Source organism: Polypterus senegalus, chromosome 8, assembly GCF_016835505.1.
Source record: "Polypterus senegalus isolate Bchr_013 chromosome 8, ASM1683550v1, whole genome shotgun sequence".
NCBI classification, from domain to species: Eukaryota; Metazoa; Chordata; class Cladistia; order Polypteriformes; family Polypteridae; genus Polypterus; species Polypterus senegalus.
This window is the reverse complement of record NC_053161.1, coordinates 151,318,352-151,338,814: the sequence shown is the minus strand read 5'-3', so window position 1 is coordinate 151,338,814 and position 20,463 is coordinate 151,318,352. Positions and strand designations below refer to the sequence as shown.

Sequence of the window (20,463 nt, the reverse complement as noted above, 5' to 3'; positions counted from 1 at the left end):
AAGGTTGAATGTAGAACTGACTTTTATCTGCGTATATCAATGTATATGCTAACACGCTCACCATTTTGTTTAATCTAAATCAGAGTTGCATTCAGTAACAAGAACTATTTTGGCAGCATCAGGCATAAGGCAGGAACAACCCAAAAACAGTCCAACTGACGCCTGCCATCACTCACATGGGGACAACTTACAATCAAATGACTAACTGACACTGTAGGTCTTTTGTTTGTTAGAGGAAAATCAGAGTGTGTTGAGGAAGTCACAAGGAAAACATGCAAACTCCATGCAGACAACAAAACAGTAAAGGATTCCAGTCCAAAACACCTGATCTGTGAACGAGGTGTTAGCCAGTAGGGGAGTTGACAAAGTACATGAACCATGAGTCGATCTGTAATCAATCAGTTGGAGCTGTCATTATTTATGCCATACCCCACAAGCCCTGCAAAGCCTACGTGTTCTTTCATGAGGCAGCAGCATTAACCATTGTGGCAAGTGACACCCCAGGCACTAACAGAGAGTCATACTAATTTTCATTTCATTAACATAAGAGTAAAGTTGCAGAATACAACATCTGGGCATTCTGTAGTCCCCCGAGGTTACAGTATCTCAAAATCAGTAGGCTTTGCTAATGCTGAAGTAGGCTGCTAGCTGACTGAATTAACATGCTCTAAACTTCCCCAGACAGATACGTCCATAATCCACTTCAGGGCCACAGGTGGCTGGAGCGTATGCAGACAGCATTGAGCACAAGGCAGGAATCAGTGCCAAATGAGCTGACAGTTTATGTCAAATACAGTCACTGAATCAGCACCTATGTCTATTGTCAATACAGTAGAATCTCGCTTATCCAACCTTCGCTTATTCAACATTCTGTATTATTCGACGTCCCACCGCAAAAAAAAACAAACAAAAAAAAAAACGCATCAATCGGCAACAAGAACTGCAAGTTGCGAGCGTGAGATTTGTCTATTCTTTGTTGCTAAGTTAATTTTTTCAGTTAAATTTTTCAGTTGTTTTGTTGTAAAACATGATTACAGTGGATTATGTGGCCAGCCCTATATGGCGCGTGTGTCTCCCTCACGCGCTTGTGTGTGTGTGTGTGCGTGCGTGCGTGTCTCCCTCGCACGCTTTTGTGTGGGTGTGTATGTGTGCATGCGTGCGCGAGTGTGCGTGCGCGAGTGTGCGTGTCTCTCACGTGCACATGTCTCTCTTTCTCTCACGTGTGTGTGCGCGTGTGTCTGTCTTGCGCGCATGTTCGTGCGTGTGTCTGTCTATGTCTCTTGGTCTCTCTCTCACTGCACTGGGAATGCACAGGGAGAGACTGAACATGTGCGGAAACCATCGGCTCGCACAAACCGAAAGGGAAACTGGCTTGTTCCTATACCGAGTGTGCGGTCCTGAACAGAGGGAAAAGTTTGGCGTACTTTTTGGTCATAACCTGATTTGTATGTGTTCAGAGACGATCGTGGATCGTGAACCAAGCCACTGTATTAGGTTCATAATGTGTAAAATTATAACATAGTTTGACGTTTAATAGGCTTTTTCTTAATACCTTCCATTATCCGTCATTTTCGCTTATTCAACGTTCTGCCAGCCCGTTTATGTCGGATAAGCGAGACTCTACTGTAATTACTTTATTCCATCATGGTTTATGAGATATGATTTTTATGTGCAGGGCTATAACCCTTTTTCCAGTTCTCACCCATTTTCTCCTACTATGGCTTTATATTTCTACAGTCTGTTGGCTGATTGTTTTTCTTCAGTTATTTTATTGAGTGTAAGGTTTTATTATATTGTATAATTAACACATTATCTACCAAAATGCCAAGATACAAAGTAAAAAAAAATGGTTAAAGGTTATTTTCATGCTGCAAAGGAAAGAAGGTAAAATAAAGCTTTTCAGTTGTATGACCTTTATCAGACATGCAACTGGAAAATGAAACAAGATAACATATACAGGCGGGGATGGAAGGAAGGAATCCAGGGCAGATGAAAGAAGAAAAGGGGAGAGGAGGTGAGAAAAAGCTGAAACAGATTTTGGAGAATTGTATGAACCCAGGCTGAGCCTGAGCTTAGCTTCTACTGTTTAACTTTGCTTCTACCCTTTCCCTGCCTTATTTTCATTATTTGGAGAGTTCTAAATGGATTTGTATGTTTAGAGAATTCCCTGACATTAACTGAAATATTTGAGATACAGTTAATAATAAATAATAGTAAGTGGCATTTATAGAGTACCTTTCACAAACCCAAGGTCACTTTAAATATAGATGGGGAAAAAAAAAATCACAGAGAGGACAAAAGAGGAAAGTTTTGAGTTGAGATTTAAAGGTGCAGAAAGAGGAGCAATCTTGGAGAGAATGAGGAAGAGAGTTCCAGATTGAGAGGCCATAACACTGAAGGACCTGCCTCGCAGGGTGGAGAGTCTGGTGCGTGGGACATGTATCCAGCAGGGGGTGCTAGTTCCCTGGTTGGAATGAGTTCTTTTGTAATTGCAGCATGTTACATAACCTGAAACTACTGTATATAGCTATAAAAAGGCGATACCCCTCCCTTAGTGATACGGTGGTAAGAAATCACATAGGAGAAATAACTTAGCTTTCTTTAATGACGGTTTATGTGGTTTACGTAGTGGGAGCCTGATCTGTAGAGTCTGCCATTTTCGTTGCTGCCTTGGAAGGATTTTCAGGATCGGATGACGCTATCTCTCATCCTTAATGTCAGCTTCAAAGGTGTGCCAGGCAATGTTCCAAAGCTTTATACTCTTTCTTCATGTGCAGGCCCCCAATTAGGTGAATCATGCCATTCCAAACAAGGCAAAAGAGGATCCAATGTCATGCTGACTCTAACAAAGAAATAGTACAATGCCCATTTCACAGTTGTCCCTTTCTTGTCTTCTAATGCTTGCCTAGCAGTTCTAAATGATGAGCCCCTGTGTGCTAAATCTGGCTCTGTGAGTATAAAAGAAAAGCAGATTTAAAATATCTGCACAGAGCACAGTGACATATTAAACTTAAATTCTGATTACAGGACAGTAAGGAGATTACTGTGCAATGAGCCGAGAGAGTGACAAGGAGTGTAAGGAGCTAAAAAGCTGAGTGGGGTAGAGAGGGGCAAGGTTATGTAGAGCTTTGAAGGCGAGAAGCAGAATCTTGAATTTAATCCTTGATGGAACTGGAAACCAGTGAAGTTGGGTGAACTTGCGGAGTTCTGAATGTACTGTAATGTCTGTACAGATTTTGCAGGGAGGCCAATGAAGAGGGAATTATAGTAATTAATATGAGACATTATGAAACAATGAACCAGAGATTGAGCATCATTAAAGGACAAAAATGGATGGAGTCAAGCAATGTTACACAGATGATTGAATAAAATTTTGAACACAGACCTATTTAGCTCAAAATTAAGGGATAAATCAAACAAAACACCAAGGTTTCCGACAAAAGGAGCAGGTTTGACAAGTGTACCATCAATAGAAACAGAGAAGTTAGGAAGTTTGGGCCTACCAGTAACACTTTGGTCTTATTGGAATTAAGTTTGAGAAAGTTATTTTCCATTGATTTTCCAATTGGTTACATTTATTTTGTTTTCGCAATTGCATTGCAGGGAATTGAAAAGACTTGCACATGGTCACCCAGTGTCAGTAACAGGACTTGAACCCACAATCTCAGGGTTTGAAGTCCAAAGCCTTAACCACTACTATCACAGTGCCTACAAAGCTGAGTTGTTACTATGGAAACATGTAAACAAATGGCATTGGCTGTCAGTAAACAAAAACTGCATAGAAATGGCACAATGTAAATATGAAAAGGACAGAAGTCAAATGAAAAAAACAACAACCAGATAATCAAAATCTTTAAGATCAAAAACTTTAACCGGGTGAGAAGATACTCAGAAAGCCAAGTATAAAAAACAGAACCACAAGGAGAGTCAAAATTATGTTGACATTTGAATGGCGGAAATAATTTATTCAGAAAACATACTACATATGTGCAAGATGATTTACAGGAACGTCGCAACCTGTTCGTCATCATGTTCAACACATGTACCATATGTCCATCCATTTTCCAACCGGCTGAATCCGAACACAGGGTCATGGGGGTCTGCTGGAGCCAATCCCAGCCAACACAGGGCACAAGGCGGGAACCAATCCCGGGCAGGGTGCCAACCCACCGCAGGACACACACAAACACACCCACACAACAAGCACACACTAGGGCCAATTCAGAATCGCCAATCCACCATGTCTTTGGACTGTGGGAGGAAACCGGAGCGCCCGGAGGAAACCCACACAGACACAGGGAGAACATGCAAATTCCACGCAGGGAGGACCCGGGAAGCGAACCTGGGTGTCCTAACTGCGAGGCAGCAGCGCTACCACTGCGCCACCGTGCCGCCCTATGTACCATATGTGGCACTGAAATTGTCCACAAAGATTGCATACAAGTATATACATAGCAGTATCATTAGTGTTAACATAATTTTGATTTACCCCGTATATAGTAAAAGCATCACAACATTGTGTGTAAAGGTTAGTGCCATGTGTTTCTTGAGCACTCATCTAAGATTGTGGATTTCAAAACAAACCTCAGCTCTTTGGTGTGTGTGATGGTCTTCCTGGTACAGAAATTTGGTTTTGTTTGTCTCCTAGTTGCAAATATAAAACACCTCTGTATCCTTGTGACGGTTGGGGCAAGCGCCACTTCACGGCTCTGCCACTTGCGTATGGGGATGCGGATGTACAATTTAAACAGATTAACAATTCCCATGAAAATAACACATATGCATAATAGAAATAACTATTCTACTTTACAGAGAGTAATTAAAAGTAAAAAATAGTACAACATAATAAATTGAAAGAAAATATGTTGTGTTAGCGGTATTTGCTGCGTTATATGTTTTCGTTCGGTGTGGCTTTGAAATTAACACACAGATACTTTTTTAAATTTACATGTTTACTGCACTGCGGTGGGCTGGCGCCCTGCCCGGGATCTGTTCCTGCCTTGTGCCCTGTGCTGGCTGGGATTGGCTCTAGCACACCCCCTTGACCCTGTGTTAGGATATAGTGGGTTGGGAAATGACTGACTGACGTTTACTGCAAAACTTCAGTTAAAACAATATTTGGAATTAACTTTTCGTCAATATCACACTGAATTTTGAGTCTGTGTTTGGAATTTCATCGTGACAACGCAACATATATCTGCCTGTGAGTGAATATCATTTCTTTCTCTCTAATAAATAAACCGACTTTTTCGAATGTTTGTCCCTGTGATTTGTTAATTGTCATAGCAAAAGCTATTCTAATGGGAAACTGTAAACGTTTTAATACAAATGGCATATCAAGATCTCCTTTGTTGTCTACTGTTATCCGCAGACGATGTACTACATTACCTTTCTTGTCGACTCTTAAAATTTTACATGTCAGAATTGTTTGATCAATTTTGAATACAACTAATCTTGTCCTATTTCATAGTCCATCACTCACACATAAATTACACAATAACATTTCAATACATCCTACTTTTAACAGCAATTTTGCCGGTGGAAGACTGGACTGTGTTAATGCTTGTAGATATTCTTCAGGATATTGTAAGTTGATGTTTTCATCTTCCGCACCATCACCACCCACTGTTTCAGCATAGTCTAGTAATACGCATTTAACCAACTTGCAGTGTAACCGATCGACAATTTTTGTGTTAATTTGTTTGACTTCGGTGCTAGGATTGCCTGTGTACTCATTTCTTCTGTTGATAACTCTTCAGGATGAAATGCTTCAATAAGATTTGGACATAATAAGTCTTCTTTTATTGGGAACTTAAAGTGAGGAAAACGTAAACATTCATAAAAGCTGAGAGTGCAGGAACTGTGTCTGACAAAAGCATTCACACGAATGAGAGGTGAGACCACTGTAGGCGTAGGCCGTCAACTGTAAATGGTTGAGAGGAGGGCGGGACTTGGAAAAAAATCTCTTGACAATTGTCTTGCCTCGTCTCAAGATTTTCTTTTATAATAGAGAAATAAGAGGTAAATTTCACAACCAAGGCAACAACGTGTGATGTTGCAACTGTAAGAGTGAAACAATAACTTATAATTTTAACTGTAATTAAAGTAGCAAAGGATAACAACATTGTGTATAGAAACACACTAAAGGGTTGGGTGTGTACCTGCAGATGATAAGTCCATAAAACGTGTGCCTCTGCAAAAGTCATATGTATGTACTATTCTCATTTTCTTCTTATTGTTTTTTGTTTGTTTTGTATTTTATACATTTCTCTTGGAAATACATGATTTCTTTTTATTTGTATTAGCACATCTAGTTTGTGTTTGTGTGTATTCAGCCTGTTCTGGTGTTGTTCCTTCCTTGTGCCCCATGCTTGCTGTGATAGACCCCATCTTCCCCATGACCCTGTTTAGGATAAGCAGGTTCAGAAAATGAAGGGGTAGATGCATGATTATGGCTTTGTTGACCTTTGTTTTGATACACATCTCTGCTTCTGTCTAATTGTTACTGATATTCATTGTATTCTAATGGTTTTATAAATGATACTATGGCTAGGAAGCCTCAAGAGTTCTAATAGCCGTGGCAGTACATTATCTATTTTTTTGGGCATTATTTCTTTACAAAGGGCTCAGAGACACAGACAGGGTGAGCAGCTCTGAGGCATTTCTGACCCTGGCAGTAGGTGTAGCATTAATGATAGAAGAAGTACAAGTGGAGATCTAAATTGTCCCTTGGCCAGTGTAACACTGAGCTTAGGGTCGGTACAGCATCAGGGTAAAGAGCTCACTCTGAAAGAGAGGAAGTAAAACCATAAAGATTTAAACTGAAGGCAAGTTGGAGGAATAATTGTGGAATATACTTATGCATGGTGGGCTGATGGAGCAGCCATACTGAATCCAAACCCCCTAATGCTACAGTAGGCTCAGTGTGGCAGCTACGGTTTCAGTTCTGTTTACATTTCCTCACTTTTTGTCTCCCTTTTGTTGATTTTGTCCAGTATGTTTTATATTTTTATTAAAGAATTCTGTTTTGATCTGTAGAAGGGTCAATAGAAAAGGCACCCGATCTAGTACTGGTTTCTGCCCAACTCTTTTGAGCTATGATAGGCTCCAGTGTGCCAAGATTAAATGGGTTTAACAACATTGTAAGTAAAGACAATTTCACTGATGCCCATACCATCTTAGGACACGTCAGTGTGCATCTTCTTGTGCCGCTGAAGTTCATACAGGCGCATGAACCGCTGACCACACTCAGCACAGCAGTAGGGCTTCTCTCCAGTATGAACCCTCCTGTGCTGCCGAAGTTCATGTGGGCGCATGAAGCGTTTGTCACAGTCAGTGCAGCAATATGGCTTCTCTCCAATATGAATGATCCTGTGGCTACAAAGGTTATTTTTTTGGCTGAAGTGCTTGCCACAGTCTGCACACTGATAAGGCTTCTCCCCTGTGTGAATTCTCTTATGTTTCTGCAGGTTACTACTTTGATTGAATTGCTTCCCACACTCAGTACACACATGGGGTTTTTCTCCTGTGTGGATCTTCTTATGTTTCTGCAGGTGGTCTCCTTGTCTGAACTGTTTACCACATTCGTCACAGCCATACGGCTTTTCCCCAGTGTGAATTCTCCAGTGCCGCTGGAGCTCGGAGACACGCGTGAACTGCCTGTCACATTCACTGCAGCAATATGGCTTCTCTCCTGTGTGAAGTTTCTGGTGATCTTGAAGGTGATGCAATTGGGTAAATCGCCTACCACATTCTACACACAGATAGGGTTTCTCCCCCGTGTGAATTCTCAAGTGTTTTCGGAGATTGTTTCTTTGCCTGAATTGCTTATTGCAATGAGCACAGCAGTGTGGTTTCTCTCCAGTATGGATTCGTAAGTGGTCCAGTAGATGCGTTCGGTATGGGAACGTCTTGCCACATTCAGCACAACAATGCTCTTTTGCTCCACTAGGGTGTTTCTGGGGTTCATCTTGCCGAATACATTGCATTTTCCACTTGTGTGGTACAGGATTAAATGAGGATGCAGAAGAGCCGACATCCTTGTGAGAATCTGTTTTGAGTCAAAGACAAAGTTTAATTATGTTAAAAAATTGTAGAATCTAACATAATAAAAAAAATAAATAAATGGAAACTACCAAGGAGCCGTTACAATCTGAAGCCTTATATGTTGTGGGTGTTCAATCCCAATGGAACATACTTTATCAGAAACCGTGATAGAGCCAAGTTACACTCAAACTCAAACTCTAAAGTAGGCACAGTTCAGTCTCTGACATTCCCTCATTTGCACTGACAAAGTGACACTTCACTCCACTTTATTTACTGGTCAGTTGACTCTTTCCATTTCAAGTCCTCACAAGGTGAGGCAGACCTGGAACTGATGCATGCCATTCTACCACTCACAGGTGTGCTTTAATTTCCAACATTACAACCAATAGGCAGTAGTACATAAAAGCCATGTGCAATTAGGGTTAGGGTGAGGGTAGGGGATACCACCTAGGTGGTAAGCTCGGGTACACAGTTAACGGTCATTTTATAAATTTCAAATTCCTATTTCATTTTGATCTAATAGTTTCTTATTAATATATTATTACATAATACTGACACAGTCAATTATTCCTTCTCATTTAATCCATTAGGAAATACTGTAGCTAAATTAGTTATTACCCTAACCCAATCTCAATACACACAGTAAATATTGTAGACCTATGGCACTTACACTATTCAGTAAACTAGCTATAGGACACACACATAAACACATAGTATCTGCGCCGCCACCACCACCTGATCAAGGCACCATGCATTCCCTACATTGATGGATTGAAGGCCAGAGGTCTACATGATTATTATAATTGATTGATTGATTGATTGTAATCTGTGTGCCACGTGGGCACACAGTCAATATGTGGGAGCCAGAATTCTGGCTGGGTTGTAGGGAAGCAAATACGTATTTCTCTCAGTGACATGCAAATCAATTTATAACTTTTATATAATGTGGCTTTTCTGGATTTTTGGTTGATATTCTGTTTCTCTCCATTAAAATGAAACTACCATTAAAATTACAGACTGTTCATTTCTTTTGTAAGTGAGCAAATACGCATATTCAGCAGGGGATTAAATACTTATTCCCCCCACTGTATATTATGGTCTCTAGACTGTAATGGTTTAATCACAGCCTGGTTATTGCAAAATGTTAAATCTATACAGGCTTCTGACCTCATCTCTTTTGCATGAGTGAACAAAATCTGTGAGGAAAACATTTCCATGAAAGCAGAGGTGGGTAGTAACGAATTACATTTACTCCGTTACATTTACTTGAGTAACTTTTTAAAAAAATGGTACTTCTGCGAGTAGTTTTACTGCACCATACTTTTTACATTTACTTGAGAACATTTGTGAAGAAGAAGAAACGCTACTCTTACTCCGCTACATTGGGCAACACTCAACTCGTTATTTTTTTCCATTTACACAGTTATATACACTATATTTTAGTCGAAGAGAAATTGCCAGTGGATCTACTGCATGATTGTTTCACCAAACAGACGTAGCAACAATAATCACATAACTCCGTTTCACTAATCAGACGTGGCCATGCAGTCACATAAACCACACAAAAACTTCCTGTGTCTGCAGCCTGTGAGAGACTTTTTGGTCAGACAGGGCTCCTGATCACTGCTAAACAGTCACAGCTTCGCTGCAGGAACCTTGACAGTCAACTCCTGCTGAAGCTTAAACATCACTTCACTGAGTGAAGAACAAGCACGTTTCAACACAACGTGCACAGACACAGACAGTCAAGGTAAAGTGAGACTTCTTGTTCATGCACAGGCTGCCTTGTTCTAATGTTATTTTCTATCAGCTGAGCTATTTGGAGGGCAAGTGCATATGTGGTATAATACTGTCAGGGTACAGGTTATCTTGTCACTGTAAGTAGTTTGCACTGTTCAAACATACAGGTTACCTACTGTAGGTATCGGCTTCTAAAGCTTTGTTGTGAAAAACTGAGATTTGGAACTTTGTGTTACTTGTGCGTCTTTATTTTGTAAAGATGTTATTTATTTTTACTCATTTTTTATTTTGTTATTTGGGAATAGCAGAATATGCACATTATTTTATATTTTTGTCTGTCTTATTACATTTCAAAAAAATAATTTATTATGATCAAACGGTTACTCAGTACTTGAGTAGTCTTTTCACCAAATACTTTTTTTACTATTACTTGAGCAATTTTCTGGATGACTACTTTTTACTTCGACTTGAGTAATATTATTTTGACGGAACGCTACTCTTACTTGAGTACAATTTTTCGCTACTCTACCCACCTCTGCATGTAAGTCAGAATGGCAATGTACATTCACAAATGAATAAACATTATTACATGAATGGATGATATTATGCTGCATTAATGTTGCCTACTTTTTAGAAGTGTGTGTGCAGGACCTTCACGACTGTAAGGATCTTTATTACATCTTCTATGTTTTAATTAAAATTTGCTATTCATGGAAATTTCAAAGTAACATTACAAAAACATTAATATGTTACTGGTCTGACTTCATTAAATACATTTCCTATTCGTTTCCTCTTCTGCCGTACATGAAATAACAGTACTGAGCAAGTCAAGTAACACTGTATATCAACAGCTGTGCATTACAGTACAACAACATAACCAGAAACAGTTCACCAAAAACGTCAGTGAAATATACAAAACAAAGACCATAGACAATATATGAGGGATCTAAATTATGCAAAATCTAAATGATAACAAATTAACGATCAAAGCTATGTCCTTGAAGCAGAAACAATTTGCCTATACAGGGGGTTCTCGGGTTACGTCACAGTTCCATTCCTACAACAGTGATGTAACCCGAATTTTGGTGTAAGTCGAAACACACCCTATCCTAACACATTTGCAAAATCATAATCTAGAACATAAAAACACAACTAATCCACAGAAAAAGGACATAAATATACTGTACTGTACACTGTATTCTAGTAATAGAAAAAAATGATAAAAAATTATTGTAAAAAAAATTCCTTACCTTTATTCCTTCTGACCTCTTTACAATGTCTAATTTCACTTACATCATGATGGCTTTCCTCTTCTTCGAAGCGCTACCATCTGAAGACTCTTGACTTTCGTTTAGGAGCCATGGTAACGGCCAAAAAGTCGCCAAACAAAGCAACACAAATGAAACACTTGTGCCACGCGCAACCAAATTAGTTTGACAACTCCCTCACTCAAACGCCGTGTACTTCCGCCGTGCGCAACCAAATTAGTTCGCCCACGTAGTCTGTAAGTACTGTAAGCCGAAACATTCACGTCTCAATTTTTTTAAGTTTTTACGGGAGTTAGCGTTGTAAACTCAAAACGTCGTAACCCGAGGACCCCCTGTACTATTAAAATGCATAAAGGAGATATTAACTCTGATATAATGGGAAATCTTGTTCCACATTTTTGTGTCAATATAAATGTCCATGACTATTTTTAAAACTTTTGTAAAGACACACAAGCCCTTTTAATTTACTAGGCCAGTTCATGCTCTACTGTCGCCAGTCCATTAAGAATGTGCGGAGACATTGTACCCTAGATGTAGTTTTCTTTTTGTAATATCAGCTTTAACTTTGAGAAGCTGTGATCTCAGCAGATGGGAAGGCTTAGGGACATTCTTACTGCCACTCCCTGATACAACACGTTTTCAGAATGAGCTTTGTGCTTATAGAGCATCTGCTCTTTCAACGGTTCCCTCTTTTCTGTATTAACTGGTAATCAGTTTTGGGAGTTTTAACAAGCTGCACTATGCTGTTGATCAACATTCTCTCACCCCTTTGAGCAAAACTGGCGCTAGTGGCACAGAGTCAGGGGTGGGCAAGTCGAGCTGGCATAACACATTCCTGAGCCATTCAACATGGTTAAAAAGAGCTTGTTGGAAAGATGTGCTCAGCCATCAAGTTACAAATAGGCTGCATAGGACAATAGTTTAAAATGGTATATTTGGTCACTCATGGTCAAGTGTCGCTCTAGCTTACCTGTATATGAACAGACCAGCCATGTGTCGACCAAAAAGCCAAGGTCTCCAAGTCAGCAAGAAGCAGCTAAATATAGCACCATGAAGTGAAAAAAGTACAAACCACCTCTGTCCATGCACACGGTGCGAAGGTCCACACCTGATCTGAGTTCAGGGTGCCTTGACATCCTCAGAACTCTTTCTGGTTCCACTGGCTTAAGAGACGATGAAAGAGCACTGCAAATCACACCCACCATGATCCACAGGGTGAAAACGGTGATAAAGGAAGGTTCTTCCTCCTGCTCTGTTTAGAATGGACTCTAAAGCTTCCTATTAGGACTGTAAACAGGAAACATTTCCAAGGTTTTTTTCTTGTCAATGGGAAAAGCACCTGAGATACTGGGAGCTTTGGAATCTATGGTTGGAAAGATTCAGCCCAGCACAGACTTTGCTATAGAATGACCAGGTGTTCCAGTTGGCCGAGGTCTCCGAGGCTGTCACTGTGTCTGACTGGGTCTACTGGACACCCCAAAGGTTTACTTTCTCCAAGGATGCTGTCAATTGGGGTTTTTGTTTTCTTTTCTTGGCCATTGGAGCTATCTAACAATAATATTAATGGACAGATATCACTAGGAAGCATTCATGTATCACGTGCTTTGGAACTGCTTTCTTTTGTTGTGCGTTCAAATACATTTGTGTCTTTAATTGCATTTTACCTGTGAACTTGTTACAACACTCTGAGTTTCCAGTTAGTGATGAGTGCTACACAAAAATCAACTGAACTGAATTGTTCATTGATAATTTTGTGAATATACAGTATGACTTATGGCTGCAGGATGCAATTGGAACAGCTTTTGTAGCTTGTTGCAGTCTTGCAGATATTGAAGTCCTACATTAGAAATCAAAGATGTTAATAGCTGTGCTTTCCTTTACTAAATCTCCAGGTCAGTAATGAAAACGGAATTAAACTGATTATTGATCAGAAGATAATTTATTGGATTGTTCAGTTCAAACCTTTTCACTTCTGGAATTTCTACCTTGTTGCCACATTTTCCATATCGAAACTTACACATCCAACACAGCACAAGCATGCAAGGGCAGAACAAAACAAACCTGTTGTGAATAAATCATACCAACCCAAGGCTTACCTTTACTTGAAGGACTGAGAGATGATGGTTTTTTGTTCCTCTTTATGCCAGACTCCAGTGAATCTATCTTCCCATGAACAGAATTACAACTAACCATATAGGCTCTAAGTTTGACTTCCTCTTGCCCTTTGGAGCACACATATTGAGAAGCATGCTCCAATTTAGGATCTTCTTCCATGACACCATTTAGAATTTCATTTTTCTTCACATTAATGCTGAACGACTCCCACTCAGATTCTTCTCCTTTAATGCCTAGAACTCTCTGCTTACAATCTTCCACTTTAATGGAACGGTTCTCAAGGATAGGTTGGCTGGACTCCCATTCACAGTCCTCTTCCTTGATGTTCCAAATCCTTTTCTCCATGGAAAAAATTAAAAGTAAGCTCCCTGTCTGATGTGAAATCTCCCACGATGCTCTCCTGGCTGCTTCTCTTATGAGGCCCCTATATATATGTATATAGCAGCATTTTTTTCCTGTAGAAACATTGTATAATTTATACTAGAGCTGCACCAAGAAAAACTGAACATAGTTTAGAACATTAGAAAAATTCTGACAAGAACAACCTCGCCAATCGATTTCAACTAAAATATCATCAAGCTGAGATTTGAAGGGCCCTAAACACCACCACACTGCTTGATCATTTATTCCATGTGGCTGTGGTTCTTTGTGTAAAGGAGAACTTCCTAACATTTGTGCATAAACTTCCCTGAACAAGCTTGCAACTGCATGCCTGTGTTCTTGTTGAACTAATTTTAAAGTAACACCCTAGCTTAATTTAGTTTAACATTTTAAAGTTCAGGGGTCCTCACATTCACTCCTGAAGGGCCACAGTGGCAGCAGGTTTTTCCCCCACCCAGGTTCCTAATAAGAAGCAAATCTCTACTCAAATGACATTTCTGAGCTTCACTTACCGTTAGCTTGCTTGTTAAGATTAACGACCGTTCATTTCTTCTTTTATTCATAATTACCTCCATTCACTGTTTTTAACCGCTTCTTGCTTTCCAAATAATGAGGTGTAAGTAACAAAGGAAGCAGCATCTATCCATTTAACTTGAGTGTTCATCATGAAGTGTCTTTTAAATAAAAAAAAAGAGAAAAAGGTGAAGGACTGAGAATTGCTAATTTGCTGTGGGTCACTAATCATTTGGGTGATTTCCTCAGAAAGGATGGACTGGCCTCTAATTAGACAAGTGGGCCAGAACAAAAACCTCCACCCGCTGTGACCTCTCCAGGTTCAGACCTGATGACACCAAGGGAGGAACAATATACATTGTGCTTAGCAAATTAATATTATATACTAGTCAGAATGGAATAGTCATTCTACAGCTACAAGTGTCATCCCACAGAATGCACCTTGCATAAAATCACAGTAGTCTGAAGGGTGTCTCCATAGGGGGGTTGTCCTGGCATAATACTGAAGAAGAGGACTACGGAAAGACAGGGTAGAATAAGAAATGTAAATCTAACAGCAACAATTCATCTGAACCAGATCAACATTTCCTAGGACATAGGGTCGAGCTGTATGAGTTTGGGTTGTGCAGAGTCACACTAATACTCAATAGGAATGGGTTATGTGCAATGTCTGGCGAGGGCTCTCTCCGCTACGACCTGCGTCTGCGAATCCTTAAGGGGAAGATGACTGCCAGCAGTGATTTTCTGAGTGTGCAACCCCTAAAGTGATTCTTTGATGAGAAACTAAACCCATTCCAGCTCACAGTTGAAGGGTCTTGAAGACACAAACAAGACAAAATTGGGTAGTGAGAGGAAAAAAACTTTTTAGAACCATTGTACAAGGAGATTACAAAGGGTCAAGTAACATCGTCAGTCATAGTAATCATGAATCTCAAACTACTACTTAAACTACTGCAATCATACCATAGAACTCCAAATAAACTATTGACTCCCAAATGGCCCGGTGTCTTGAGCCCATGTCAGGGGATTTTAGCAGACGCGGGCCTTTATCATGTATGTGCTTGAGTCTGAACCCCTTTCCCAACATTCTACACGGGCTTCTTTTATGGCTGAATTTTCAACTTGGATCTGACCCTTCTGACAATCTGGGAAAACCTTAAAAGGGTCTCTCTTGTGTGCAGATGGTCCTGGGATATCTTCAATTAACACATGTTCAAATCTTTGTGTTTTATATATTAATCTGTTATTTGGTGTTCGAAATTAGTTTGTATCCAGTGTTACTAATATATTTATTTCTATGTTATAATTTCTTTTGTACCTGTTCTAATATCTGTGAAGAGCACTGAGCACAGGAAAGGTGCTATATGCATACAATTCTTTATTATTATTATTACACAATATCTCATTTTCTACTGAAACAAGACAATCACAAATCAATGTACTGAATGTCATGACCTGAGTTGTATTTTAATTTTTTGCAGTCATTTCTAGGCCTTTAAAAATAAGCGAGTCATCATTTTTTAAGTTTAGAAGGCAAATGAACATAATTTATTTTTCATTTAGACATGTTTTTAAATGTATTTGCAGTGATGCCATTTGGGTGGTGGCCCTTAATGGACAACCTCAAAACCAGTTCCCAGAACCACTGAGGTAGTGATATTTGGGGACTCTGTCATTAGGGAGCCTGAAGCACAGGTTTGCTCCAGAGACAGAGAGTCTCGGACGGTGTGTTGCCTTCAAGTTGCACAGATGGGAGACCTCCCTGAAAGGGTGGACAGGGTCTTAGCCAGAGCAGGGGTGGATCCAGTTGTCATTGTATATGTGGGAACACATGACATACATAAGGGTAATCTGTCAGGTATGTGATCCAAATTTACAGAGTTAGGTGCCAGGCTGAGGCACAGAACTGACAGAATAGTCTTCTCTGAAATTCTGTCAGCGCCACATACCCGTATAGGGTAAGGGTATAGATTTATGGGGCATTGGGAATCAATTAGGAACAGATGGGGTCTGTTCCAACATGACGGGTTACATCTGAACCAGAGGGCACCAATGTATTTGGGAGGCATATGAGTAGGTTAGTTGAGGAATGTTTAAACTAGGGAATGGGGTTTCAGGTTTACAATTGTAAATTGTGGAACAAACAATGGTGTAGAAATAAAAATGCATAGTAATGTCAACTCTAACCCAATGTTTAAATGTAAAAGTAAAGGAAGTAACACATTAAAAATAGTTTGGCTTAATGCTAGAAGTGTCAAAAATAAAACAAGTTAGTGGGAGTCATATGCAGAGGAACATAATTATGATATAATAACAATAACAGAAACCTGGCTGAATAAAAAAGATGGACATGAGTATAGTAGATGGGTACACATTTTTTAGGAAGGACAGACAGAACAGAAAATGAGGCAGGGTTGTTGTTCATGTCAAACAGAATATATATGCAAGTCCTCTTCAGTTGGACAATGAACCCCATCTTAGTGAGGACATCTGGCTTCCCTTGGAAAGCATTCAGGAAGAAGACCTCATTTTAGGAGTGTGTTATAGACCCACAATGCAGACAATAATTTTAATGCACTTCTTTTTAGTAATATTAAAAGGGCAAGTTTATGGGGGGATATTACAATCATGGGGAACTTTAACTATCCAAACATTAGCTGGGATAATCTTGCAAATAGCGAAACACAAGATCAGGATTTTTTAGAAGTAATCAGTGACTGTTTTTTAACACAGCATGTTAAAGCACCAACACGGGGTGAACTTTGTCTGGATTTAGTATATTGTAAAAATCAGGACAGAATTGAGGGTGTAGAGGTGATTGAACCACTAGGGTCAAGTGACCATAATATAATACAGTTCTCAGTGTTTTGGAAGTGTGTGGATGCTATGACTAAAACAGTTAAGTTTAGCTTTGGTTGGGCAAATTTTGAACAAATGAGGCAAAGTCTAAGGGTGGATAGAGTGGGATAAGCATTTAAGTATGGAGAGAGTTGAAGGAGCAGTGGAACAGGTTTAAAAACCATTTTACATGTAATGCAGGACAGTTACATACCTAAATTTGGAATTAGCAGGAAATTAAAAAAAAAATACCCAGTGGGTTAATAAAGAGATAAAAAAGAAGCTGCAAAGGACAAAACAGACAAATAAGGCATATAAGACTAATAACTCCAAACAAAGTCGTAGGGTGTTTAAAAACATGAGGGCAAACCATTAAGAAGGATATTAAGAATAAGGTGAAAGATGACCCTAAGAGATTCTTTCAGTATTTTAGTAATATAAGAACAGTCAAGGAGAAGGTGAAGTGCATCAGAAATAGTAAAGGGGAATTAAAAAACTGCAGACAGTTGCTCTAAACTCACAGTTTTCTGAGGTCTTCACAAGTGAGCAAGTGGATAACCTCCCAGAGGTAAAAGGGACAACTAAGGAGGTGCTGAGTGATTTAGAAAATGTAGAGAGAGAAGTGCTTCTCAAATTAAATAGGCTGAAATCAAACAAATCACCAGGAGCAGATAATATTTACGCTCGAGATCTTAAGGAGGCAAGTGTGTACAGATATAAACCCTTGACACACATTTTTAGGAAATCACTGCACACTGGGAAAATTCTGAAGGACTGGAAAATGGCAAATATTATTGCATAATGTAAAAAGGGTGACAGGGCAGATCCAAGCACATATATGCCAGTAAGCTTAACATGCATCACAGGAAAATTAATGGAAGCAATTATGCATTTTTAGAAGAATTAAGTGGATAGAAGTGGCGAGCTTTGTTGGGCTGAATGGCCTGTTGTCATGTAGATTGTTCTAATGTAATATGGGTGCTGCCATTTTGTGAATTTGGTTGCCAAGTTTTTACTAATCAAGGTTGGACGATACACCAATTTTACGATTCAACTTAATATTAATAAAAATCAGTAAGCACTTTTATTTGGTTTCCCACAACTTCTTCTGAACATTAAACAAAATCCATAAATTCTCCACCTCTCTTTCTAAGCTTGTCTATGCCGACTACACCCATGTTGCCTGACAATAATGAGTGTTAGAAAAAAAACATTGAATGAAAATTAAAGGAACACTTTTTAATGAGAGTATAGCATCAAGTCAATTAAACTTCTGGGCTATTGATCTGGTCAGTTAAGTAGCAGAGGGGGTAGTTCATCAGTTTCAGCTGCTTTGGTGTTGTAATGAAATTAACAACAGGTGCACTAGAGGGGCAACAATGAGATGACCCCCAAAACAGGAATGAATGGTTTTAACAGGTGGAGGCCACTGACATTTTTCCCTCCTCATCTGTTTTTTCACTCGTTTTGCATTTGACTACTATCAGTGTCACTACTGTTAGCATGAAGCCATACTTGGACCCTACAGAGGTGGCACAGGTAGTCCAGCTTCTTCAGAATGGCAGGCACATCAATATGTGACATTGCCAGAACATTTGCTGTGTCTCCCAGCTCAGTCACAAGGGCATGGAGGAGATTCCAGGAGACAGGCAGTTACTCTAGGAAAGCTGGGCAGGGCACTCGTAGAAGGTCCTTAACCCATCAGTAGGACTGACCGGTACCTGCTCCTTTGGGCAAGGAAGACCAGGATGAGCACTGCTAGAGCCCTACAAAGTGACCTCCAGCAGGCCGGCAACTGGTGTGAATGTCTCTGACCAAACAATCAGAAACAAACTTCATGATGGTGGCCTGATGCCCTGACGTCCACTAGTGGGCCCTGTGCTCACTGCCCAGCACCGTGGAGCTCGACTGGCATTTGATACAGAAATTGGCAGGTCCACCACTAGAGTGCTTTTCACAGATGAGAGCAGGTTCAACCTGAGCACATGTGACAGATGTAAAAGGGTCTGGAGAAGCCGTAGAAACGTTACGCTGCCTGTAACATCGTTCAGCATGACCGGTTTAGTGGTCGGTCAGTGATGGTATATCTGAGGAGGCATATCCATGGAGGGACGGACAGACCTCTACAGGCTAGACAACAGCACCTTAACTGCCATTAAATATTGGGATGAAATCCTTGGATCCATTGTCAGACCCTATGCTGGTGCAGTGGGTCCTGGGTTCCTCCTGTTTCATGACAATGTCAGGCCTCATGTGGCGAGAGGATGAAGGAATTGATACCATTGACTGGCCCCCACACTCACTCGCCTCAAATTAATCCAACAGAAAACTTCTGGGTGTCACATTGTGTTTCACTCCATTTGACGCCACCAGGTTGCACCTCAGACTGCTCAGTGATGCCCTGATCCAGATATAGGAGGAATTTTCTGAGCAGTTTTTATATATATATATATATATATATATATATATATATATATATCTCCATCCATTATCCAACCCGCTACAGTGTCATGGGGTCTGCTGGAGCCAATCCCAGCCACCAACACTGGGCATAAGGCAGGAAACAAACCCCCATATATATATATAGATATATATATAAATATATATATCTATACTAATAAAAGGCAAAGCCCTCACTCACTCACTCACTCACTCACTCACTCACTCACTCACTCACTCACTCACTCACTCACTCACTCACTCACTCACTCACTCACTCACTCACTCACTCACTCACTCACTCACTCACTCACTCACTCACTCACTCACTCACTCACTCACTCACTCATTCTCCAACTTCCCGTGTAGGTAGAAGGCTGAAATTTGGCAGGCTCATTCCTTACAGCTTACTTACAAAAGTTGGGCAGGTTTCATTTCGAAATTCTACGCATAACGGTCATAACTGGAAGCTATTTTTCTCCATTAACTGTAATGGAGTTGAGCTGGAATGACGTGGGGGCGGAGTTTCGTGTGACATCATCATGCCTCCCACGTAATCACGTGAACTGACTGTCAACGCAGTGCATAGAAAACCAGGAAGACCTCCAAAAAGCGCTTAAGAAAACATGCATTATATAATTGAGAAGGCAGCGAAACAATAAGAAGCGAGCGAGTGACATATACTACCATATTCATGAGTGCTGCTACCTCAGAAAGAAAGCAAGGTGTAAACCTAAACTTTAAATTAAGTTCATAGACAGGCTACGCTGGTTTCACATACCCACAGGTAATGCGGGATACAAGTTTAATGAGAGGACGCAGGATATAAACGAGAGTTTTGATCACTTTGTAACTAAGTTAAAATTGTAGGTGAAGGGCTGTGCTTATGCAAATTCCGAGAGACTATGTTTGTGGGGGATTGACAGTTAAGGCGGGTGGTGGAGGCACGTCATCATCTCCCCTCCCATTCACCTCATTTCGCTCTGAGCTGAGCTCCCAGCTAACGCCGTCTTCCGAAGCAACTTCGTCAGACTGCCACCAAATACTCACAGAAAAATCCACAAGTTAATACACACGCTGTCTCTAGACTTTCTCCACACTGAATCCTCCAGGCACTACTTAC

At 40.2% G+C, this 20,463-nt stretch overlaps 1 protein-coding gene across 1 annotated transcript in view; it reads right to left on the bottom strand.

Moving 5' to 3' along the window:
• The window catches only part of LOC120534614 (zinc finger protein 271-like), a 69,116-nt gene extending 54,909 nt beyond the window's left edge, over positions 1 to 14,207 (bottom strand). The window contains exons 1-3 of the mRNA XM_039762204.1: positions 14,063 to 14,207; positions 13,151 to 13,624; positions 7,181 to 8,050 (exon numbers count right to left, since the gene is read on the bottom strand). Coding sequence (XP_039618138.1) covers positions 7,181 to 8,050; positions 13,151 to 13,514 — 1,234 coding nt within the window. The 5' untranslated portion in view covers positions 13,515 to 13,624; positions 14,063 to 14,207. The remainder of the gene's footprint in view (positions 1 to 7,180; positions 8,051 to 13,150; positions 13,625 to 14,062) is intronic.
• Positions 14,208 to 20,463: the final 6,256 nt, after the last annotated feature.